The sequence below is a fragment of the Pelophylax lessonae genome (assembly GCF_965119305.1).
Source record: "Pelophylax lessonae genome assembly, chromosome: 9".
Lineage (NCBI taxonomy): Eukaryota > Metazoa > Chordata > Amphibia > Anura > Ranidae > Pelophylax > Pelophylax lessonae.
The window spans coordinates 24,602,724-24,629,303 of record NC_138776.1 but is presented as its reverse complement, the minus strand read 5'-3'; the positions used below and the strand labels follow the sequence as shown (position 1 = coordinate 24,629,303).

At 46.4% G+C, this 26,580-nt stretch overlaps 1 protein-coding gene across 1 annotated transcript in view; it reads right to left on the bottom strand.

The window, feature by feature from the left end:
* Positions 1–18,556: 18,556 nt before the first annotated feature.
* The window catches only part of LOC309564169 (killer cell lectin-like receptor subfamily B member 1B allele B), a gene marked incomplete at its 5' end in the record, with an annotated part of 40,017 nt that continues 31,993 nt past the window's right edge, over positions 18,557–26,580 (bottom strand). The window contains 3 exons of the mRNA XM_082268796.1: positions 18,557–18,737; positions 19,614–19,726; positions 21,797–21,948. Coding sequence (XP_082124922.1) covers positions 18,617–18,737; positions 19,614–19,726; positions 21,797–21,948 — 386 coding nt within the window. The 3' untranslated portion in view covers positions 18,557–18,616. The remainder of the gene's footprint in view (positions 18,738–19,613; positions 19,727–21,796; positions 21,949–26,580) is intronic.

Here is a 26,580-nt window from a genome sequence, read left to right as displayed (position 1 = left end):
TTAAGCTGACAACGGCGTCATCGGCACTGGCCATGTTGGTGGAGTACTCAAAACAGCGCAACAAGGCACACAGGTCTCGCATGGAGGCCCAGTTATTGGTGGTGAAGTGGTGCTGTTCCGCAGAGCGACTCACGCGTGCGTGCTGCAGCTGAAACTCCACTATGGCCTGCTGCTGCTCGCACAGTCTTTCCAGCATGTGCAAGGTGGAGTTCCACCTTGTGGGCACGTCACATATGAGGCGGTGAGCGGGAAGGCCGAAGTTACGCTGCAGCGCTGACAGGCGAGCAGCAGCAGGGTGAGAATGCCGAAAGTGCGCACAGACGGCCGCACTTTCTGCAGCAGCTCTGACATATCAGGATAATTTTTAAGGAACCTCTGCACCACCAAATTCAGCACATGCGCCAGGCAAGGGATGTGCGTCAAACCAGCTAGGCCCAGAGCTGCTATGAGATTTCACCCGTTATCGCACACCACCAGGCTGGGCTTGAGGCTCGCTGGCAGCAACCACTCATTTGTCTGCTGTTCCATGCTCCTCCACAACTCCTGCGCGGTGTGTGGTTTTTTCCCCCAAACAGGAAAGTTTTAAAACTGCCTGCTGTCGTTTACCCCTGGCCGTGCTGAAGTTGGTGGTGAAGGTGTTACGCTGACCGGATGAGGAGGCGGTAGAGGACGAGGAAGCGGAGTAGGAGGAGTTAGGAACAGGAGGCAAACTGAAGCGCCCTGCAATCCTCGGTGGGGGAAGGACATGCGCCAAATTGCTATCCGCCTCAGGCCCATCCGCCACTGCATTTACCCAGTGTGCCGGGAGACATAACGCCCCTGACCATGCTTACTGGTCCACGTATCGGTAGTTAGGTGGACCTTGCCACAGATGGCGTTGCGCAGTGCACACCTGATTTTTTCCCCCACTTGGTTGTGCAGGGAAGGGATGGCTTGCCTGGAAAAGTAGTGGCGGCTGGGCACGACGTACTGTGGGACAGCCACCGACATAAGGCTTTTAAAATTGTGCGTCTCCACCAGATGGAATGACAGCATTTCAAAGGCCAAGAATTTTGAAATGCTGGCATTCAGGGCCAGGGATCGCGGGTGGGTAGGGGAGTACTTCCTCTTCCTCTCAAGTGTTTGGGAGATGGAAACCTGAACGCTTCCACGGGACATTGTGGAGATGGTTGGTGACCCAGGTGGTGGTGTTGCTGACAGATCGTCTGTTTGCGGGGTGGCAGGTGCCGGTATCACTACAGATGTGGATGGAGAGGCCGAGACTGCAGCAGAAGAGGAAGCAGAAGGAGCCAGAGACCTTTCTTGGTTTTGAAGGTGTCTACTCCACTGCAGCTCGTGCTTTGCACTTAGATGCCTGATCATGCAGGTTGTGCTCAGGTTGAGAAGGTTTATGCCTCGCTTCAGGCTCTGATTGCACAGGGGGAAAACCACTCGTGTCCTGTCATCAGCGCATTTTCTGAAGAACTTCCACGCTAGAGAACTCCTTTGAGCTGGCTTTGGTGCGCTCGTTCCCTTGCTGCGTTGGGCAGTAGCAGGCGTAGTGTCTAGGTCACGGCCGCTCCGCTTCTGCACCCTGCTCCCTCTTCTGCTGTGCTGGTGGCTCTGTGCGACCACCGCCTCTTCCTCCAAACTACTCAGGTCACCTGCATGACCTTCATTCCATGTGGGGTCGAGGACCTCATCGTCCTCCACATCATCTTCCACCCAGTCTTCACCCCTGCCCTCCTTGTCGGTCTCCACAATTCTGAGTGCCGCAGCAGTTGGCACCTGCATTTCGTCATCATCGGAGACGTGCTGCGATGGTCCTTCCATGTACTCATCTTGAGAAATAAGTGGTTGGGCATCGCTGCACTCAATCTCTTCCACTTCTGGGGCGGGGCTAGGTGGATGGCCCTGGGAAACCCTGCTGACAGAGTCATCAAAAAGAAGAAGAGACTGCTGCAGGACTTGGGGCTCAGACTGCTTGCCTGATTTGCAAGGGGGTGAGGTGAAAGACGGTTGGACATTGGCTGCAGGTGCCAACTCTGACCTTTCTGCAGTAGACTGGGTGGGAGACAATGTGAAGGAACTGGAGGCACTGTCAGCAACCCAATCTACTATCGCCTGTACTTCTTCAGGCCTCATCACGTCTAGAGGCGCATTATGCCCTACCAAATACTGCTGCAGGTTCTGTCGCCTACTCACACTTGAGGAAGGTGTTTCACTTGTGCGTGTAGCTGGCACAGATCGACCACGTCCTCTCCTTGCAACAGGAGCTCTACCAGCAGCACCACGACCCAGGCCACGGCCCCTATTTGACGGTCTCCTCATATTTCTGTAATTTATGATCTTGCCCTAGAAAGGTGTTTATTGAATAGCGGAACAAAACAACAACAGTATCGCACGGGTGTATCTCACAGTCAAATATGCAAACTATGCCGCAATTTAATTTTTTATACCCCAAAAGGGTGTATATTGAATAGCGGAATAGAAAAAATGATAAAAAACGGTGTATCTCACACGTACAAACACAGACTAGGCCCCGATTAAAATTTTTTGTACCCTAAAGGGAGGATGAGGAAGAGGAGTAGGAGTAGTTCGGAACAGGAGGCAAACTGAAGCGCCCTGCAATCCTTGGCGGTGGAAGGAGATGCGCCAAACAAATTTAAAAGGTGTATCTCACACGTACCGATACAGACTATGCCGTAATTTAATTTTTTACACTCCAAAAGGGTGTATATTGAATAGCGGAATAGGAAAAATTTTATAATACAGTGTATCTCACACGTACAAACACAGACTAGGCCCCGATTACTATTTTTTGTACCCTAAAGGCAGGATGAGGAAGAGGAGTAGGAGGAGTTCGGAACAGGAGGCAAACTGAAGCGCCCTGCAATCCTCGGGGGCTGAAGGAGATGCGCCAAACAAATTTAAAAAGGTGTATCTCACATGTACCGATACAGACTATGCCGTAATTTAATTTTTTACACTCAAACAGGGTGTATATTGAATAGCGGAATAGGAAAAATTTTACAAAACGGTGGTGTATCTCACACGTACAGGACCAGACTAGGCCCCGATTACTATTTTTTGTACCCCCAAAGGCAGGATGAGGAGTAGGAGGAGTTCGGAACAGGCAGGAGGCAGACTGAAGCACCCTCAAATCCTCGGCAGTATGAGATGCGCCCCAAAAATTGGAAAGGTGTATCTCACACTTACCGACACAGACTATCCCGCAATTTAATTGTTTTTACCCAAAGGTGTAGATTGAATAGCGGAATAGAAAATATGATATCAAAAGGTGTATGTATCTCACACATACCGACACAGACTATCCCGCAATTTAATTGTTTTTACCCAAAGGTGTAGATTGAATAGCGGAATAGAAAATATGATATCAAAAGGTGTATGTATCTCACACGTACCGACAAAGACTATTCCGCAATTTAATTGTTTTTACTCCAAAGGTGTAGATTAAATAGCGGAATAGAAAATATTATCAAAAGGTGTATGTATCTCACACGTACAGAACCAGACTAGGCCCAAATTACTATTTTTTGTACCCCCAAAGGCAGGATGAGGAGTAGGAGGAGTTCGGAACAAGCAGGAGGCAGACTGAAGCACCCTCAAATCCTCGACAGTATGAGATGCGCCCCAAAAATTGGAAAGGTGTATCTCACACGTACCGACACAGACTATCCCGCAATTTAATTGTTTTTACCCAAAGGTGTAGATTGAATAGCGGAATAGAAAATATGATATCAAAAGGTGTATGTATCTCACACGTACCGACACAGACTATCCCGCAATTTAATTGTTTTTACCCAAAGGTGTAGATTGAATAGCGGAATAGAAAATATGATATCAAAAGGTGTATGTATCTCACACGTACCGACACAGACTATCCCGCAATTTAATTGTTTTTACTCCAAAGGTGTAGATTAAATAGCGGAATAGAAAATATTATCAAAAGGTGTATGTATCTCACACGTACAGAACCAGACTAGGCCCAAATTACTATTTTTTGTACCCCCAAAGGCAGGATGAGGAGTAGGAGGAGTTCGGAACAGGCAGCACCCTCAAATCCTCGGCAGTATGAGATGCGCCCCAAAAATTGGAAAGGTGTATCTCACACGTACCGATACAGACTATCCCGCAATTTAATTGTTTTTACCCAAAGGTGTAGATTGAATAGCGGAATAGAAAATATGATATCAAAAGGTGTATGTATCTCACACGTACCGACACAGACTATCCCGCAGTTTAATTGTTTTTACTCCAAAGGTGTAGATTAAATAACGGAATAGAAAATATTATCAAAAGGTGTATGTATCTCACACATACAGAACCAGACTAGGCCCAAATTACAATTTTTTGTACCCCCAAAGGCAGGATGAGGAGTAGGAGGAGTTCGGAACAGGCAGGAGGCAGACTGAAGCACCCTCAAATCCTCTACAGTATGAGATGCGCCCCAAAAATTGGAAAGGTGTATCTCACACGTACCGACACAGACTATCCCGCAATTTAATTGTTTTTACCCAAAGGTGTAGATTGAATAGCGGAATAGAAAATATGATATCAAAAGGTGTATGTATCTCACACGTAGAGACCCAGACTAGGCCCAAATTACTATTTTTTGTACCCCCAAAGGCAGGATGAGGAGTAGGAGGAGTTCGGAACAGGCAGCACCCTCAAATCCTCGGCAGTATGAAATGTGCCCCAAAAATTGGAAAGGTGTATCTCACATGTACCGATACAGACTATCCCGCAATTTAATTGTTTTTACCCAAAGGTGTAGATTAAATAGTGGAATAGAAAATATTATAAAAAAAAAAGGTGTATGTATCTCACACGTACAGAACCAGACTAGGCCCCGATTACTATTTTTTGTACCCCCAAAGGCAGGATGAGAAGTAGGAGGAGTTCGGAACAGGCAGCACCCTCAAATCCTCGGCAGTATGAGATGCACCCCAAAAATTGGAAAGGTGTATCTCACACGTACCGATACAGACTATCCCGCAATTTAATTGTTTTTACCCAAAGGTGTAGATTGAATAGCGGAATAGAAAATATGATATGAAATTGGTGATTTATCAATAGCACATGTGAACAGCAGTGTCTTATATCAGTCAGCTCTGCTGCAGGCTATGGGGAGAAAAAAAAAAGAAAATTCCCCTTTTAAGTTTGTAATTTTTAACTAGATTAGTACAGACTATGCCACAATTTAATTTTTTTAACCCAAGGGTGTATATTGAATAGTGGAATAGAAAAAGTGTAAAACTTTTGAAATCACTCAATAATAGCACATGTGAACACAGCAGTGTATTATCACAGTCAGCACAGCAGCACTGAATGAAAAACGCTGCACACAAGTGACTGTCTGATAAAAAATACTTTTTTCTCCCTCCTCCTCAGCGGGCAAAAAGATTGTGTTCACACCACCCCACACACAGCAAAATCGATGTGGACCACTGACACCTGCCTATCTCCAGACTCTCCCTAAAAGGATCGATAAGATCGGTCACTGCCGGCACTGCAAACCCCCCCCCCCACACAGCAAAATCGATTGTAGAACACTGACCCTGCCTATCTCCAGCCTCGCCTTAAAAGGATCGATAAGATCGGTCACTGCCGGCACTGCAAACCCCCCCCACACAGCAAAATCGATTGTAGAACACTGACCCTAAAAATCAGCAGCCTCGCCCTAAAATGCCCTAACAACTCGCCCTGCCTAAAACACTCCGACCTGTCCCTCAATTCTATTCGGACACAAATGATTTTTGCCTGTCTGTCCCTAATCAGCAGCCAGCACGTATGATGTGTGCTCTGTCCCTGAACTACAGCATAATGACGCAGCGGCGCTCTGTCTCGAACTTATAAAGACTTGGTCACATGCTTCAAATGGCCAATCACAGCTACTAATACATTTGTAGGCATGGCTGGGACGGCTAAAGGCACACCAGTTAAACGCTTGTTGATTGGCTTTTGAAAGCCCGCCATTAAAAGCGCGCCAATACATACAAAACCTGGAAATAAAATGACCGAACACGGATTTTTACCCGAACATACAGTAAAGTTTTCTTTGTTCGGGTAACAAAAATCCAATTATTCGGTACGAACACGAATAATACAGTCCGTGTTCGCTCAACACTACTTGTCACGGCTAGGCCGCTACTTCACTTTGCCCTTGGCTGTGAAAAGAGACTTTAAGCTTCCTGTGATATTCCTTTCCTGTGGCAGCTATTCTTTAACCACTTTAGCCCCTGAAGATTTGTCTGCTCAAAGACCACGCCCTATTTTGCGATTCAGCACTGCCTGACGTTAACGGACAGTTGCGCGGTCGTGCGACGCTGTGCCCAAATTAAATTGATGTCCTTTTTTTCCAACAAACAGAGCTTTCTTTTGGTGGTATTTGATCACCTGTGCGATTTTTATTTTTTGCGCTATAAACAAAAAAGGAGCAACAGTTTTGGAAAAATAACAATATTTTTCAAATTTTTTTATATGAAATTCTCAAAAAAAAAGCGTATTTCGATTGGTTTGCGCAAAATTTATTGTGTTTACTAACTACGGGAAATATTTGTCATTTTTATTGTTTTTTTTTAACTAGTAATGGCAGCGATCTGCGATTTTTTTTTTTTGCGGGACTGCGACATTGTGGCGGGCAGATCGGACCCCTGGCTGACATTTTTGACACTTTTGGGGGTACCATTGACATTACTACAGTAATCAGTGCTATAAATATGCACTGTAAAAATGACACTGGCAGGGAAGGGGTTAACTTTATTGGTGATCAAGGGGTTAAGTGTGTCCCCAGGGGCGTGATTCTAACTGTTAGGGGGCGTGGCTAGTGAAGTAATCACAGAGACATACGATCCTATATAGCAGGATCACATAGCCTCTGTGATTACTTCAGTGAGAATGACAGATGGTTGTGTTTACATCAGCCGTCTGTCTTTCTCCCTCTCCTGCGGGAGATCGCAAGTGGCCGCCGGTCACACTCGCTGGCTAGGCAGGGAATGTGCGGGGGTGGGAGCGCACCGCCGGCGGCCCGCGCTCCCCCCTACAAGCTCTTTGGCAAGCGACGTAGGTCTACGTCACTTTGCCTGTAAGTGGCTGACTGCCGCAGTAAATAGTTGTTAGGCGGTCGGCAAGTGGTTAAGGTAGACTGTACTGCTGAACAACTTCAGGGCCCTTCCTGGTGCCCCCTTTACCCCCTAATCTTCAGAGCTTAACAACTTGGCACCCCCTTTACTATAACACTCTGGGTTAGCTGGCTCCTTGATCCCCTTGACCTCTCTGGAGTGGTCGCCTCTCTTAGGCAGACCTCTGGGCAGATCCTTAAGTACTAACGACACTGTTTTTCCAGAAGTCTCCTGCCCAGCAGCTCCACTGGTCAGCAACTCTGGATCCTCTGCAGCACAGCTCAACCCCTGGTCCTTGGCTGACTGCCTGGGCCACCTTCCTCACTTCAGCAGGAGGAGAGACAGCCGTCCACCTCCTCCTGGGACTTTGCTCCCTGCCAAAAGACACTCTGTAACATGCCCCCTCCAGATTTATTCCCAATCCCAGGATGCATTGCAGCAATGCCCACCCACTGGGACAGTCATAAACCCCAGTGTGCTATTGGCTAGGTTTCCTCCACTGTCCAACAAGATCCCTCATTGGACACAGTGGGGAGACTCCCCAGACTCAATAAGTCACACCTGGAAGCATGTGACAGGCTAAACTGACAGATCAGGCCCTCCTGATAAGCAGACAGGGCCGCTCTGTTTTTACCTAGCACCCACCTAGGAGGGTGCTACATATATGTGATCCGGCGCACAGGTGTATAACTGCTATAGGGGAGACGGGATGTGGTTAATTTACAGTGGGGGGATCATGGGGGGGTTGCATCTATCTGAAAATAATATCAGTCTGGCAACGAGAATGAAAATGATCTACCCAGTTCAGATCTGTCAATATAGCCAACCTAGAGAAAGTTTCATTTCTTTTGAAAAGAGATGTTTCTGTGACGGAAAGATGAGGTTGTACAGAGGAAACAAAACCACAAGAATCTCATATGTGATAACAGATGATGACCACACTAGAGATGGAGAAAACCTTCAAAGCCCTACACAAACTGATACTAGATTGTAAGAAATGGCGTTAATCGGCAATAGTATCTGCGCAATGGGAAATTAAAAAGTGAAAACGTCTATTAAACATTCCACATTATAAATACATATCTGTATAGTGCAATATATAAGAGTGCATGTGTAACACAATTATATGATGGTAAAATACCAAAATTGGGAGCTGCAACAAAACTGTGAAAACGTGAAAATGAATTAGTGACTATACCTTAAAGTATAAAATGCTGCGCTCACCTAATAGTGCACATTGCCGAACAAAATGAACTGTGAGAACATATTAATAACATGAATCAAAAAGATTGATAAATGTGCAAACACAATATGGTGATAAAATTATATGAATCGGTGAATAAAGTCCCTTACACCAACAATCTGAAGAAGTCCACAAAAACTTAACAATAGTGCAGTCTCTAAAAGATGGCTTTCCACAACTATTGATTCTTCAGTCCCTTCACCAAATGGACACCCGGTGTGTATGAGCGCTTACCAGAAAGCACCGACCCCTTAGTTATAGGGGGTCAGTACAAGTAGAGTTGTATATTAAGATCCGGATCTCTAGATGTAGTTGCGCCTGACAGAAGGTCCACCTTACAGCCTTACAGGTTTCGTCAGCACGTATGCCCTTGAGAACGACGGCATACGTGCTGACGAAGCCGGTCGGGACTTGATCACAATCACGCTATTACGCCACTTCCGGGACCGGGCGGTGCGCAGGTTGGAACGGGGAAGCAGCGTCTGCCTATGTTGTCCACGGACTGTATTTTACTGAAATGCCCGTTGCTGTCTAATCTAATGTAAGTGCATCTACCTATTTTTAATAAAATTGCCTGAACGTACTTCACTATATCGCCCCCTTTTCATTTACCCTAACTTTAAGGAGCGTTAGGCAGGTTGAGGAGTACGGAGTACAATATACTCAGCAAGTGGCTGTAAGGTGGACCTTCTGTCGGGCGCAACTACATCTAGAGATCCGGATCTTAATATACAACTCTGCTTGTACTGACCCCCTATAACTAAGGGGTCGGTGCTTTCTGGTAAGCGCTCATACACACCGGGTGTCCATTTGGTGAAGGGACTGAAGAATCAATAGTTGTGGAAAGCCATCTTTTAGAGACTGCACTATTGTTAAGTTTTTGTGGACTTCTTCAGATTGTTGGTGTATGGGACTTTATTCACCGATTCATATCATTTTATCACCATATTGTGTTTGCACATTTATCAATCTTTTTGATTCATGTTATTAATATGTACTCACAGTTCATTTTGTTCAGCAATGTGCACTAGTAGGTGAGCGCAGCATTTTATACTTTAAGGTATAGTCACTAATACAAACTGATACTACACTGCAGGAAGGTTCTTAAAACTAAAATAAAGCCTTGTTTCCAAAAAAAAAATAACAAACATGTTGGTTTTGCACAGAGCAGCCCGGATCCTCCTCTTCTCGAGTCCCCCACCAGCGCTCCTGGCTTCTCCCACCTGTAGGGTGCCCCCACAGCAATCAGCTTGCTCTGGGGTCACCCAAGCAGGCATGATCCTGACCCACGGCTCTGTGTGTCCATTCACACACGAAGCCCCAGCTTGGACCTGGCCCCTCCGTCTCCTGGTTGGCTCACTGGCTGTGATTGACAGCAGCAGGAGCCAATGGCTCAATGAGTTCCCAGAGAGGCAAGGCTCTTGTAGACAACGCTAGATCAAGAAGGGGCTCAGGTAAGTATAAGGGGGGCTGGGGGGGCTTCTGCACACAGAAGGTTGCATTCTATTCATGAAGGTAAAAAAAAAAACCTTGTTCCTTTACAACCACTTTAAAATACATATTCAAAATACGTGTAAAAATCTTGCCATGTGTGAAGATGTATTCAGCCTCACCCTGTGCAGAGATTTTCCTGCTCTGGGAGAAAAGTCTATGTCAGCCTTTATCAACCAGGGTTCCCAGGCAGCCTGGGGTGCCTTGAGGTTTCCTTGAGGTTTCTTCAGGGGTGCCTTGACAAAATGCATAAAAATTGCCCAAAAAATGTATACAAACCAGCAGATGGATGAAGCCTTCCTTTTAGTTACACAAAGCCACAGGTTTCAATTGTGTATCATTACGACCTTCTAGCTGACGGTGTCCTAACAACCAGTGATGTCATCAGTTGATGAGGAGGATGTCAGTCTCCTGCACAGCATCCTTGTTTGTCTCTCACCTGCCCCTCTCTATCAGTTTTGGGGTCACATTAGCTGACTGATAAAGAAAAACTTAGGGAGAAGAGAAACATTGGAATACTCGTCAGTATAGTACCACTTTGCAAAAGTGTATTTGCTTTGGAAGAATAAATCACCTCCAAGGTTGGGTGTCTTACTTGGACTTGTGGATGTTGCTGTAGTATGTGAAATTATTAGAATAGTTTTTACATTTTCAAATGGGTTCCCTCGAGACAAGGGCCGGAAACAGGATTGGGCAGGAGGGGCGGCTGCCCTGGGCACAGTAGTTTATTACAGGGATGTGGGCACCCTTACCCTAACCCTAAAGGGAAGGGGGGGCGCAGTTTGGCATCTTTGCCCTGGGAGCTGGATGGCCTTGTCCCAGTACTGCTTGAGACGGTCCATAATTTTTAACCACTTCAATACAGGGCAATTTCACCCCCTTCCTGCCCAGGCCAATTTTCAGCTTTTAGCGCTGTTGCATTTTGAATGACAATTGCGCGGTCGTGCAACACTGTACCTACACCAAATTTATGTCATTCCTCTCCCCCCCCCCCCCCCCACAAATAGAGCTTTCTTTTGGTGGTATTTGATCACCGCAAGGTTTTTTATTTTTTGCTAAACAAATAAAAAAAGGCTGAAAAGCTTGAAAAAAAAAAAGTTTTTTTGTTTATGTTATACAATTTTGTAAATAAATATGTTTTTTCCTGCACTGATGAGCACTGATGAGACTGCACTGATAGGCACTGATGAGGTGGCACTGATGGGGTGGCACTGATGGGTGGCACTGATATGCGGCACTGATATGTGGCACTGATAGGTAGCACTGATATGCAGCATTGGTGGGCACTGATAGGCAGCACTGATGGGAACTGATATATGGCACTGATAGGTAGCACTGATATGCAGCATTGGTGGGCACTGATAGGTGGCATTGATGGGCACTAATAGGTGGCACTGATGGGCACTGATAGGCGGCACTGATGGCCACTAATGGGCACTGATAGGCGGCACTGGTGGGCACTGATGGGCACTGATAGGCGGCACTGACGGGCAGCACTGATGGGCACTAATGGGCACTTATAGGGCCACTGGTGGGCAATAATGGGCACTGGTGGGCGGCACTGATAGATGGCAATGATGGGCACTGGTGGGCAGCACTGATGGGGAGGGCACTGGTGGGCAGCACTGATGGGGAGGCACTGGGGGGCTCCTTGAGCCCTGATTGCCATCCCTGGTGGCCATAGTTGGCATCCCTTGGGTCATGGGTGGGCATCCCTGGGGTCATGGGTGGGCATCCCTGGTGGTTCTAGTGCCCCCCCCGAGGGTCTGCACTGGTAATCAATGATCTACTTACCAGTGCAGACCCCCCCCCCCGTCAGGAGAGCCACAGATCGGCGCTCCTTTACTCGTGCCTGTCAGGCAAGTACTGAGGAAAGCCGATCAACGGCTCTTCCTGTTAACTATGTGACCAGCTGTGATTGGACACGGCTGGTCACATGGTAAAGAGCCTAAGTCAGTAGGCTCTTTACCAAGATCAGAGATGCGGTGAGTCAGACTGACACGCCGCATCAACGATCGCCGCTCTGCGCGCCCCCCGGGGGGCGCGCAGAGCGCATTATCCTGCCGCCGTCATATGACGTCCGGTCAGGATAATACAACCACATTCCCGCCGTCATTTGCCTATAGGGCGGGTGGGAAGTGGTTAAGGGTGCCTTGAGACCAGGGGCGGACTGACCATACGGGCATTTAGGGCACTGCCCGGGGGCCCGGGGCCAGTAGGGGGCCCCATCACGCTCGCCATCTTACTATATTCAGGGAAGCTGTCAGCCAAGTATAACATGGCTGTGAAGCCAAGTATAACATGGATGGACTATTTGGTGTGAGCTGGAAGTAGAATTGAAAGTCGGTAAAGCTCTCTGCTCTCTGTATGACCGCTCTGACTTGCGGACATCCGTGGAAGAACCCTGAGTGTTAACCATTGCTTATCTGCTGCAAGGAAATGCTACACTGCTGCTATCATCTGTTCTTGCATTAAAGCATATGTAAAGTGAAATTCTTGCCTCTGCTCACTGATTTTCTTACACTGAGCATAAAAAGCTGACTTGCTAAATGCTTGCTGACAGAGGCGTAACTAGAACTTTCAGGGCCCCAGTGCAAGAACCCATGAGGCCCTCCCGACCCCCAGCCTGGGCCCATCCCACTGATCCCTGAGGCCATTTGCTCCCATTTCAGGTTCCAAAAGCAGGACCTTTTCACATGTTCTGTAGCGGATCTCCTTCCTGCTGTTTTGGTCCCCCCCACGGTAGCAAAAAACACCAGAGCCTGGCCGCATATGCAACGTTTGCAACCATGGTAGTGTCAGTCAGTAGGGCAATGGATCGTGTTGGTAAGGCCGTGGACAGTGTCTGTAGGCAGTGGGCAGTGTCAGTAGGGCAGAGGATGGTGTCAGTAGGGCAGTGGAAGGTGTCAGTAGGGCAGAGGAAGGTGTCAGTAGGGCAGTGGAAGGTGTCAGTAGGGCAGTGGAAGGTGTCAGTAGGGCAGAGGAAGGTGTCAGTAGGGCAGAGGAAGGTGTCAGTAGGGCAGAGGAAGGTGTCAGTAGAGCAGTGGGTAGTGTCAGTAGAGCAGACAACAGAGTAAGTAGAGCAGTGGATGGTATCAGTAGAGCAATGGATGGACGGTGTCAGTAGAGCAGTGGAGGGTGTCAGTTGAGCAGTGGATGGTGTCAGTTGAGCAGTGGACGGTGTCAGTTGAGCAGTGGACGGTGTCGGTTGAGCAGTGGACGGTGTCGGTAGAACAGTGGACGGTGTCAGTAGTGCAGTGGACGGTGTCAGTAGTGCAGTGGATGGTGTCAGTTGAGCAGTGGATAGTATCAGTAGAGCAGTGTACGGACAGTGTCAGTAGAGCAGTGGATAGTGTCAGTAGGGCAGAGGACGGTGTCAGTAGAGAAGTGGACAGGGTCAGTAGAACAGTGGACGGTGTCAATAGAGCAGTGGATAGTGTCAGTAGGGCAGTGGACGGTGTCAGTAGGGCAGTGGACGGTGTCAGTAGCGCAGTGGATGGTGTCAGTAGGGCAGTGGACAGTGTCAGTAGAACAGTGGTCGGTGTCAATAGAGCAGTGGATAGTGTCAGTAGAGCAGTGGGCAGTGTCAGTAGGAAAGAGGTTGGTGTCAGTAGGGCAGTGGACGGTGTCAATAGGGCAGTGGACGGTGTCAGTAGAGCAGTAGACGGTGTCAGTAGAGCAGTGGTTGGTGTAAGTAGAGCAGCGGACGGTGTTAGTAGAGCAGCGGACGGTGTTAGTAGGGCAGTGGACGGTGTCAGCAGGGCAGTGGATGGTGTCAGTAGAGCAGCGGTTGGTGTTAGTAGAGCAGTGGACGGTGTCAGTAGGGCAGTGGACGGTGTCAGTAGGGCAGTGGATGCTGTCAGTAGGGCAGTGGAAGGTGCCAGTGGAGCAGTGGATGGTGTCAGTTAGGCAGAGGACGGTGTCAACAGAGCAGTGGATGGTGTCAGAAGGGCAGAGGATGGTGTCAGTAGAGCAGACAACGGAGTTAGTAGAGCAGACGACAGAGTCCGTAGAGCAGTTGATGGTATCAGTAGAGCAGTGTACGGATGGTGTCAGTAGGGCAGAGGATGGTGTCAGTAGAGCAGTGGAGGGTGTCAGTTGAGCAGTGGACGGTGTCAGTTGAGCAGTGGACGGTGTCAGTAGAACAGTGGACAGTGTCAGTAGTGCAGTGGGCGGTGTCAGTTGAGCAGTGGATAGTATCAGTAGAGCAGTGTACGGACAGTGTCAGTAGAGCAGTGGATAGTGTCAGTAGGGCAGAGGATGGTGTCAGTAGAGAAGTGGACAGTGTCAGTAGAACAGTGGACGGTGTCAATAGAGAGTGGATAGTGTCAGTAGGGCAGTGGACGGTGTCAGTAGGGCAGTGGACGGTGTCAGTAGGGCAGTGGACAGTGTCAGCAGAACAGTGGACGGTGTCAATAGAGCAGTGGATAGTGTCAGTAGAGCAGTGGGCAGTGTCAGTAGGAAAGAGGTTGGTGTCAGTAGGGCAGTGGACGGTGTCAGTAGGGCAGTGGACGGTGTCAGTAGAGCAGTGGACGGTGTCAGTAGAGCAGCTGTTGGTGTTAGTAGAGCAGCGGACGGTGTTAGTAGGGCAGTGGACGGTGTCAGTAGGGCAGTGGACGGTGTCAGTAGGGCAGTGGATGGTGTCAGTTGAGCAGTGGATGGTGTCAGTTGAGCAGCGGACGGTGTCAGTAGAACAGTGGACAGTGTCAGTAGTGCAGTGGACGGTGTCAGTTGAGCAGTGGATAGTATCAGTAGAGCAGTGTACGGACAGTGTCAGTAGAGCAGTGGATAGTGTCAGTAGGGCAGAGGACGGTGTCAGTAGAGAAGCGGACAGTGTCAGTAGAACAGTGGACAGTGTCAATAGAGCAGTGGATAGTGTCAGTAGGGCAGTGGACGGTGTCAGTAGGGCAGTGGACAGTGTCAGTAGAACAGTGGACGGTGTCAATAGAGCCGTGGATAGTGTCAATAGAGCAGTGGGCAGTGTCAGTAGGAAAGAGGTTGGTGTCAGTAGGGCAGTGGACGGTGTCAGTAGGGCAGTGGACGGTGTCATTAGAGCAGTGGACGGTGTCAGTAGAGCAGTGGTTGGTGTCAGTAGAGCAGTGGATGGTGTCAGTAGGGCAGTGGACGGTGTCAGTAGGGCAGTGGACAGTGTCAGTAGGGCAGTGGTTGGTGTCAGTAGGGCAGTGGACGGTGTCAGTAGGGCAGTGGACGGTGTCAGTAGGGCAGCGGACGGTGTTAGTAGAGCAGCGGACGGTGTTAGTAGGGCAGTGGACGGTGTCAGTAGGGCAGTGGACGGTTTCAGTAGGGCAGTGGACGGTGTCAGTAGAGCAGTGGACGGTGTCAGTAGAGCAGCGGACGGTGTTAGTAGAGCAGCGGACGGTGTTAGTAGGGCAGCGGACGGTGTCAGTAGAACAGTGGACAGTGTCAGTAGTGCAGTGGACGGTGTCAGTTGAGCAGTGGATAGTATCAGTAGAGCAGTGTACGGACAGTGTCAGTAGAGCAGTGGATAGTGTCAGTAGGGCAGAGGACGGTGTCAGTAGAGAAGCGGACAGTGTCAGTAGAACAGTGGACAGTGTCAATAGAGCAGTGGATAGTGTCAGTAGGGCAGTGGACGGTGTCAGTAGGGCAGTGGACAGTGTCAGTAGAACAGTGGACGGTGTCAATAGAGCCGTGGATAGTGTCAATAGAGCAGTGGGCAGTGTCAGTAGGAAAGAGGTTGGTGTCAGTAGGGCAGTGGACGGTGTCAGTAGGGCAGTGGACGGTGTCAGTAGAGCAGTGGACGGTGTCAGTAGAGCAGTGGTTGGTGTCAGTAGAGCAGTGGATGGTGTCAGTAGGGCAGTGGACGGTGTCAGTAGGGCAGTGGACAGTGTCAGTAGGGCAGTGGTTGGTGTCAGTAGGGCAGTGGACGGTGTCAGTAGGGCAGTGGACGGTGTCAGTAGGGCAGTGGACGGTGTCAGTAGAGCAGCGGACGGTGTTAGTAGAGCAGCGGACGGTGTTAGTAGGGCAGTGGACGGTGTCAGTAGGGCAGTGGACGGTTTCAGTAGGGCAGTGGATGGTGTCAGTAGGGCAGTGGAAGGTGCCAGTAGGGCAGTGGATGGGGTCAGTAGTCTTATTTTTGTTAATTTTTTTACCAATTTATTTTATTATTTTGTTTTACAATTTTATTTTTTATTTTTTTATTATTATTACTTTATACAACTTTTTTTAGGAGCCCAGTTGGGAGGCTTTGGTGATATACCAGGGCTCTAAACAGACCTCTAATCTTTCACCTTGGAGAGAAAGAAAGAAAGAAAGAAAGAAAGAAAGAAAGAAAGAAAGAAAGAAAGAGAGAAGATTGATTCTTGACACCCTAGGCGAAACCACATTTTGCCGCCCCCCATTGGCTCTGCCTCTGTCTCCACCCCCTTTTCCCTGCCCATGTATACGGTGGCAGGGGTAAAGATTTTTTGTGGCGCCTCTCTACCTATTTCTTCAGCTGTGGTCCCCAGGCCTGCACTTGCTCTTCTGGGCCCAAACTGAAGACAAATAATGGCAACACCGGCTCACTTCCTCACGCCAGCTGTGGTCTGCAGGTATACAGACAAGCTAGGGAGGTATACGGACAGACTAGGGAAGTATACGGACAGGCTAGGAAAGTATACTGACAGGCTAGGGTAGTATACAGACAGGCTAGGGTAGTATACAGACAGGCTATGGTAGTATACAGACAGGCTAGGGAGGTATACGGCAGGCTAGGGTAGTATATGGACAGGCTAGGGAGGTATACGGACAGGCTAGGGTGGTATACGGACAGGCTGGGGATGTATACGGACAGGCTGGGGATGTATACGGACAGGCTGGGGTGGTATGCGGACAGGCTGGGGTGGTATGCGGACAGGCTGGGGTGGTATGCGGACTGGCTGGGTTGGTATGCGGACTGGCTGGGGATGTATACGGACAGGCTGGGGATGTATACGGACAGGCTGGGGATGTATGCGGACAGGCTGGGGTGGTATGCGGACAGGCTGGGGTGGTATGCGGACAGGCTGGGGTGGTATGCGGACTGGCTGGGGTGGTATGCGGACTGGCTGGGGATGTATACGGACAGGCTGGGGTGGTATACGGACAGGCTGGGGTGGTATACGAACAGGCTGGGGTGGTATACGGACAGAAAGATTAGAAAAAGAAAATGAAACCTCATGAAGAATAACCAAGCTGATACCAGATTCATCAATTACATTTTCTACATCAGACATATTTATTGGGTAACTGTGCATGCAAGGTTGTTACTACATCCTCATCTTCCCTAGGAGAACCATGTACCTCCCCCCTACTTCCCTCCCTATGTCCAACCCCAGGTTGCTCCGATGACACAACTATATATTTACACAGTACCTTGATTCAAGGAATCTGGTTGGTGAATCGTTGGTGTCCTCATAGTAAGAGACTAGGGTCTCCAGAGCTGAGTCTTATACACTGGTATGGGAATCTCGTCCGAGACAACAACCTCTCTCATCCCACTCCCGGCCCCCAGATCAATAAAAACCATTGCACAGGGTAAACGTGAGTGGGTTCCTCAAACCCCTGTGGAAGTAGGACATTTCTTTGGAAGCATGTCTTTTTCATCCACTGGCTGGGGGCGATCTAAGGAGATTTCTGCACCAGTGCTTCCAAAGCTAATAATGATTTGGTTGCCCATGATGGCTGAAGGTTGGTATTGCTGCCTTTGCTTTTCCACAGACAAACAGCACAGAAAAAAGGGCTAGTGGCCAGCAGGTCAGGTGTTGTTAGTTTCTTCTGCCCAGGACAGGTGTTCCTGAGGTGTCCAGGCTAGCCACAAGCAAAGCACCTGTGGCTATCTGCTGGTGCTGGCTTGTTACCAGGAGCTCCAAGGCAAGTAGCCAGATTAGACAAGTATCTGCCGGCTTATAGTCTCCCGGAAACCATGGGGCACCCAATTTTTCTACCATGTCCACATAGCTTCCATCTGTTTCTCCTTTATGACCAAATCCCTCTGTCGTTCCTGCAGCTTTAGTTGTCCCTCTTTTTGTTCTAATGTGTAAATCTCTATATACGATGTACTGCTTTGCCAAAAGTATTATGCTGCACTAAAGTTTTTTATTCAACCTCCATATTACTGCATTTGCCAAAGTCAATATAATGGAAAAAATTGAGTTTAAAAAAGCACTTGTGTGTTTACACAATTATTTTAGGCATATTCAATCTTTATGGTCTGTGTAACTGGGGCCAAGACAGAGATGCGTCCTTTGTCTCCTTACTGTATGCGAAAAAGGTCTCTCTCTCTTTATCAATTCAGGAGGAGAATGGGCCCCTATGTCTAGTACATTATTATGTCCTCCCACTACCCCAAACCTCCAGGACATCCCTACCTCCCCCCTTCCCCCATGCCATATTGCCCATCTAACTTTTAACTTTTTCTTCCCTCCTTCTTCAGGTTTTCCTTACCCATTTAATTCACATTTTTATGTTAGGACATGCTGCCTACGTTAAATACTTTAATGCTGGGATACTTTACTACGCCATGTATATAATTACTACTATACCCAAATGTATCTCCTGTTGCACATGTGCCACTACTGCGACTTACCCTTAATATTTATTTAATGCATTGACGAAACATGGACTTCCCATTGCAGAAAAAATTTAATAACATATAGATAGGTGATAATATAGGACATGGCTTTAATCTTCCTGTAATACTTTGTATTGTGGGTGATCTGTGGTCTGAGCAGTGTGTCTGTATGTTGGGAGGAATCTGTCAGATCTTCAGGGCTTTCTTCTGACAAATCCAGTTGTGTTTGGATTGACAGCCATCCTTATTATATCCAGCACCTGCTTCCAAATATGTACAGTTTCCTGAGGATTCTGATAGCTGAAATCTGTGTAATAAATAACAATAGGTAGTTATGAGTATTTATTTTTTCTGGATGGGAAACCTTCATATTTTTAGTGTAGATGTAGCACCCTCCTAGATAGGTTGCTAGGTATTTGGAAAATGTTACTTTTGGAACAGAGTTATTGCTTTGGGTTGTTCTGGACTTCACTAGCTGCAGGTTTGATTGTTTTGCCAGCCAATCCCTGGGGGAATGAACAGTAGGTGGCTGGAGAGTACACAAATAGTCTGGGCCTGGGGCAACCCTGTTCTTGTCCAGTAGGAGAAGTTCCCAGCCCGAAGGGCTGTTGCCCTTCTGGGCAGTCCAGCTGAAGTTCTACATGTGCTTATTGAGGTTCCAGCTATGTCAGAGTTGGGGGACCTATTTTTGGAGAATCTTTTGAACTAATCAAGGGGTTTCACTGAAGAGCTCACGAGTGAATTTCTGGCTGTTTTTGGAAGGAGGCATCCAGTTATCCAGGGACATTGTGAGTAGAGACCTGAATCTAGGATCCTAATGACTGTTTGCTGTTTTCTCTTTGTGCACAATGCCAGTGGTTGCTCCGACTGGGACATTTTTTACCAAAAATCTCAGTGCTGGCCATTCCCTTAGCCCCCTGCTATAAAGATTGTACTAGGCTGCATATATGTAGTGAAGAATGTCCTTACATTACAGCCTGGTGTTACTGGAATATCACATACACCCCAGCCAAGTTTAATCTGCAATAAAGCATAACAAGATTACCCCTAGACTGTTCATTGAGACAAAAAGAGTGACATTGCTGTGTGCCTGGCTCTGCCTCTGTGCTAATCTTGGGAAAAGAACTTTGGGCTAACAGCAGTGCCTTAAGGGGTGAGTGCTGCATGAAGAAGAGTCACTTACAGCCTGGAATCATGGAGCCGACCATCCACCCATCTCCATCTATCTCCATGTCTGTATAGACCAATCCAGAAAACTTGATATGATGGTCCTTTGCTGGATCTTTTTATAAAGTCCTGGGACAACAGAACATTCTCTGTCACAATCCAGCCACCGACATCGGACACACACATTGGATATACTGTAAGTCTGTAGATCTGTCTATTCCATCATTTCTATGAAAGCTCTATTGTGGACAAATGTCACCAGAAAAAAAAAATGATCCGTGAACTGGAATTATTTGTCAGTTTCCTGATGTTTCATTGGAAACACACAGTTTGTAAATGTCTATTCTTCTGCATTAAAATAATCAAAGATCACACACAATATAAGTGTTATTTCCCACATCTAGGAAGTACCATCCAATAATACCCAGCACCCTCACATGTGTAATGGATGATCTTTTTGGTAGATAAATGTGTTAATTTCTATGGAAGGATGGTTTTGTCTGGTCTGACTGTTGTCTATGTGTAACCTCAACATAACAGAGAATCCTGTTACACAAAAGAGAACAATGTATCATACAAATCAATTTTTTGGCTCAGTTCACGTCACAATGGGCTGGGTCTCTGGGTGATGTCAACGGATGGCCACACCCCATGATTAAATAAGAAATGGCAGACACCGGACCTGTCACAGCAGCGGGAGCAAGAGTCACGAGAAGACATTAGCAGAGGGAGAAGAACCAGGAGAAAAACCGGAGGAAGAAGACATCAGCAGCAGGAGGAGAACCAGAGGAAGAAGACATCACCAGAGGGAGAAGAACCAGAGGGAGAAGACTTCACTGGAGGGAGAAGAACCGGATGGAGAATACCATAAAAAGAAGACACATTGGAGCTACGACAGAAACATTAAACATAGTATATTTCAGTGCCTTACTGCACGTTTAATGCAGTATATTTCTGTGCATTTTGTGCCATTTAATGCAGTATATTTCTAAATGTGTTACTGCATGTTCAATGCAGTATATTTCAGTGAGTTACTGCACATTTAACGCAGTACATTTCAGTGATTTACTGCATGTTTTACGCAGGATATTTCTTTGCGTTACAGCACATTTAATGCAGTAAATTTGCGTTAGTGCCGTTAAACGTAGTATATATTTTAGTGCGTTAATGCATGTTTAACGCAGTATATTTCTTTGCATTATGTGCCGTTTAATGCAGTATATTTCTGTGCGTTACTGCACGTTTAACGCAGTATACCTCAGTGCGCTAGTGCACGTTTAACGCAGTATATTTCTGTGCGCTATATGCTGTTTAACGCTGCATATTTCAGTGCGTTACTGCCCGTTTAACGCAGTATATTTCAGTGCATTACGTGCTGTTTAACGCAGTCTATTTCAGTGCACTAGTGCATGTTTAACTAAGTATATTTATGTGCGTTACGTGCTGTTTAACGCAGTATATTTCAGTGAATTAGTGCACGTTTAATGCAGCATATTTCACGACGTTACTGCGCGCTTAATGCAGTATTTTTCAGTGCGTTACTGCATGTTTAACGCAGTATATTTTAGCGCGATGATGATGATGAGGTCACTGACGCAACAACAAGGCAGCCATCATGGAAGAGTAGAGAGCAGACACTCTATTCCATCACATTGTGGAGCTGTTATCTTCCGGCCCACTTCTTACAGCTCCGCTGTCTGGGTCTTTTCTAACACATGTGCAGCCGATTGCACTATTGCAAATTGCAAACTTTGTCTCAGGCACATCAAGCGTGGCAAAAACACCAGCCATTTGGGTACCACAGACTTGACAAAGCATTTAACCTCCCACCATTCAGCTTCAAATGTCATTCAAAATGCGACAGCGCTGAAAGCTGAAAACTGGCCTGGGCAGAAAGGGGGTAAAAGTGCCCGGTATTTAGGGTGGTTAAAAGGATACGGATTTGATGATGTTCCTGACCATGACAATGACACTGCTCAGCGTTCCAAAAAAACAATTCCAGGAATGGCAGTGGCACAGTCTTCTAGAAAAGTGCTTCACTTCACAAGGGGACTACTTTGAAGATGACAACAACAGCTGATGCTTAGGCAAGCAAACTTTTTTTTTTTTTTTTACAGTTCGTAACATGAAATAAATTGTCACACATTATGAAAGCAATGAAACAATCCATCTCACATCTATTTCCATGTTAAACCATACCTGCTGTTCCAGGTCCTCTATGACCAGTAGATTGGCTCCGATCCCGTCACACATTTCCCGACTCTCATTCCATGTTCTGTATTCTCCTCCAGATGAAATATAGTAACAGTTCTCTTTGTGCCACAACCAGCCATTGGGACAAAGTGTACATCCTATAAGAAAATGTTTTAATTTCTTTCAAAATACAAATAAAATCATGTATGTAAACCTGGTCCTTCACAACCCAGTTGTCTTAGCTAAAAAATGGCAGCTCACATGGAAATAAAATAATAAATGACGTGCGGTGCTCATAAATAGTGATGAATATAAAATACTCTATGAAAAATAAATCAACTTGTGCTTAAAAGCAATTAAATAAACAAAAAACATACTGACACCAATATCTTGTGTAAAACAATCAGTCCAAAATTCTTCAAAACATTGTTTGTGCCTCCACCATTCAAATGTGCTCTTAAAACTTATTCACACAGTGAGAATTCGCTCAACCACCCTGGTGTGCCCTGGCAGCATATCTGCCCACCTTGGAACTGACCTCTGGGAAAGCAAGAGGTCTAAACAGGCAATATAGAGTAAAATAGAGGGCAACTCCACGTTGTCACCCACAATAGGAAGAACTTTGATCTTATCCTGGAGATTTCAATCCAAACCTATCCACTGGATAAATGTAACAGATGCCCCTCAAAATCATTCAGACATTCTAGTCTAGTCATTTTTGGTATACAGGAATGCCCCTTCCGAGGGACCTCCTGTTTTATTTTTTTTTTTCTCTTTATTTTTTCCCAATCTTTTACGTTTTTTTGAGGTTTTATTTTTTTTTTTCTTCCATTTTTGTGTTATACCTTATTTAATATTTCTCACACCGCATAATCAATATCTGAGAGAGATGGTAGATGCTCGGTCGAGACATCTACATTGCACTCCATATATTAATAGCGACATTGAACTCTATCGTCAGATAATATGGCCCCCCCTGAATATTATATCATGGAACGTGAAGGGTTTACGTTCCCCAAATAAACAAATGCGTATCCTTAGACACCTAAAACGATTAAAGGCCGATATAGCGCTTTTGCAAGAAACACATCTAGAGGCAGATACATTCCATTACATGAAAAAGTTATGGGTTGGGGAAGTGATAGGTTCACCCGCGATACACCGAAAGGCAGGCGTATTAATCCTTATAAATAAGACGCTGCCCTGTAACATACACTCAGTATATACAGACCTATTGGGTAGGAAGGCATCAGCAGTAATTCAATTACCTGAACACTCTTTCCAAATTTCAAAGATATATGCACCTAATTCCCCCACCAAGGCATTGTTTGAGGAGACAGCAGCATGACCAAGCTACATACTATATAGTAGGAGGGGATTTTAATCCAGTTATGTACCCGTGAGAAAATCATAAAACAGGGCCCTTACCCTCTAGTTCAGGCATGTCCAACCTGCGGCCCAGAACCGCAGGCAATGTGGCCCACTGCCCCCTGACATTTTTTTTTTTTTGCTGGGGACGAAGGAAGTCAGGTCGGGGGCACGGTCACAGCAGCTTCCAACTGTAGGCAGAGGCTGCCTCGGAGGGGAGGGGGGGGGGGGGAGGCTCTTCTGACTCCTACCACCATGACCACTTCCAAGTCACTGAAGTGGTCATGGTGGTTAGACTGTTCCTTTATTATCTCTCAGAAGAAGTAAACCTCTGTATACTGATTCCATTTCATTTGATCATCCTCTAATTGTGTTAAATTAGCGCGGGAAGGGCGCGGCGGCATTTTATTACTTATATACCTTAACTATAGTAGACATTTTATATGCGGCCCGAGAAAATGTCTCCACACTCATTGTGGCCCAGAGAAGCCAAAAGGTTGGACACCCATGCTCTAGTTCTTCAACTCAGACCCTTCATGAAGAACGTACCACGAATCTCTCTGACATGATGGATTCCCTGAATTTAATCGATTACTATAGTGTTAGTCATCCCATTGAAAGGGAATATACTTTTTTTTTCACACCCTCATAATTCCATGGCCCGACTGGACAACTTGTTCTGTACACAAAACTTGGCGCCATATATAACCTCAAACATATATGATAGAGCAATCTCTGATCATGCCCCCATATCGCTGTCTCTAACATTAACATACAGTGCCTTGCGAAAGTATTCGGCCCCCTTGAACTTTGCGACCTTCTGCCACATTTCAGGCTTCAAACATAAAGATATAAAACTGTAATTTTTTGTGAAGAATCAACAACAAGTGGGACACAATCATGAAGTGGAACGAAATTTATTGGATATTGCAAACTTTTTTAACAAATAAAAAAACTGAAAAATTGGGCGTGCAAAATTATTCAGCCCCCCTTAAGTTAATACTTTGTAGCGCCACCTTTTGCTGCGATTACAGCTGTAAGTCGCTTGGGGTATGTCTCTATCTGTTTTGCACAACGAGAGACTGAAATTTTTGCCCATTCCTCCTTGCAAAACAGCTCGAGCTCAGTGAGGTTGGATGGAGAGCGTTTGTGAACAGCAGTTTTCAGTTCTTTCCACAGATTCTCGATTGGATTCAGGTTTGGACTTTGACTTGGCTATTCTAACACCTGGATATGTTTATTTGTGAACCATTTCATTGTAGATTTTGCTTTATGTTTTGGATCATTGTCTTGTTGGAAGACAAATCTCCGTCCCAGTCTCAGGTCTTTTGCAGGTTTTCTTCCGGAATGGTCCTGTATTTGGCTCCATCCATCCTCCCATCAATTTTAACCATCTTCCCTGCTGCAGAAAAGCAGACCCAAACCATGATGCTGCCACCACCATGTTAACCAGTGGGGATGATGTGTTCAGGGTGATGAGCTGTGTTGCTTTTAGGCCAAACATAGCGTTTTGCATTGTTGCCAAAAAGTTTGATTTGGTTTCATCTGACCAGAGCACCTTCTTCCACATGTTTGGTGTCTCCCAGGTGGCTTGTGGCAAACTTTAAACTACACTTTTTATGGATATATTTAAGAAATGGCTTTCTTCTTGCCACTCTTCCATAAAGGCCAGATTTATGCAGTATACGACTGATTGTTGTCCTATGGACAGAGTCTCCCACCTCAGCTGTAGATCTCTGCAGTTCATCCAGAGTGATCATGGGCCTCTTGGCTGCATCTCTGATCAGTCTTCTCCTTGTTTGAGCTGAAAGTTTAGAGGGACGGCCAGGTCTTCATAGATTTGCAGTGGTCTGATACTCCTTCAATTTCAATATTATCGCTTGCACAGTGCTCCTTGGAATGTTTAAAGCTTGGGAAATCTTTTTGTATCCAAATCCGGCTTTAAACTTCTCCACAACAGTATCTCGGACCTGCCTGGTCCCTCATAATTCCATGGACCGACTGGACTACTTGTTCTGTACATAAAACTTGGCTCCATATATAACCTCATCAAACATATACGATCTAGCAATCTCTGATCATGCCCCCATATCGCTGTCTCTAACATTAACATATAACCAGAACCTGCCTAGAGTATGGAGATTTCCAAACTACCTGGCAGATAAGATTTTGTCTGTTTTCTACAGACCTCTTGGGCTGAATATATATCATATAACAGGGAAGAATGCACGGACCCTATACTATTATGGAAGGCGGGAAAAACGGTTTTGCGGGGCAACATTATATCTTATACTATAAGATATAAAAATACCTTAATGTCTACTTATACACAGCTTAGTGAACAACTACAAACAGCTCAACAGAACATGATACAGTCCAACACGCCAGAAAATATTAATAAGTGGCATAATGCTAAACAAAATTTTGATCTATGGGCAGAAAGGGTGGAACAAATAAAACATTCACACTTAGAGGCCAAACTTCATTGGTTTGGTAACAAACCTAGTGTAGCACCACCCCCGCAGGAGCTGCTGATTATATTATTGGGTCTACACCCTGCCTAACAACCCAATCAAATTGGCTCGATCCCTCCTCAGGCACAACTGACCCAGAATAGGACTGGACTATCAAATGGATACACAGATTGGAATACAATACTTCACTATGCAACAATACCTTGTTACCTTCTTGAATGGTAGTCCTTCTGGGTGACACAATGGAACAACGCACAGGATTGTAATTAACCAAACTTAGTTTACTATATATCAAATTGAATAGGGGAGATACAATACAATACAATACAAGTCCATAAAAGGTTATTTAAAACAGCTTTAAAAAGGTAAAAGAATACCCCCACACTCCTCCTGCATTAAGGCTAGACACAGTACCAGGTAGGTAGGCCTATCTGAGTCCCCCCCCCCCAGAGTTCTCTTCTTTCTTGTTGATCTTCGCTAGCAAGGTTATTGAATAGAGCTCATTTGTAATCCAGATTAGGAATAAAGATCAAGAGAGAGAGAAACAACGAGCTGTTAGTTGTCACCGCAGGGTGTCTGCGTAACTGAGCAATAACTTCTGCGAGAGAGATAAACCTCTGGCGACTCCTTTACAGACCTTACTGTTTGTCTATGAGTCTCCTGAGAAAGTATGCTGATAAACCCCGGGGTTTTATCACCTCCTGTTGCGCTACCGCTATCTGTAGATAAAACTATCTCTTCGGCAGATAAAGTCAGTTATTGGGCATGTGCCCTCTCACCAACAGAAGTTTTCTCCTTCGCGCGCTTCCACTGCGGTCTCAGTCCTGTGGCTATATGCCAGCCGCGCGAGGTCCTTCTGGCGGATGACCTCCCGTCTCTGCAAACAGCAGTATGACCTCCAGGAATGTGCCTCGTGCTTAAGATGGGACGGTTCCACGTCGTCCCTCC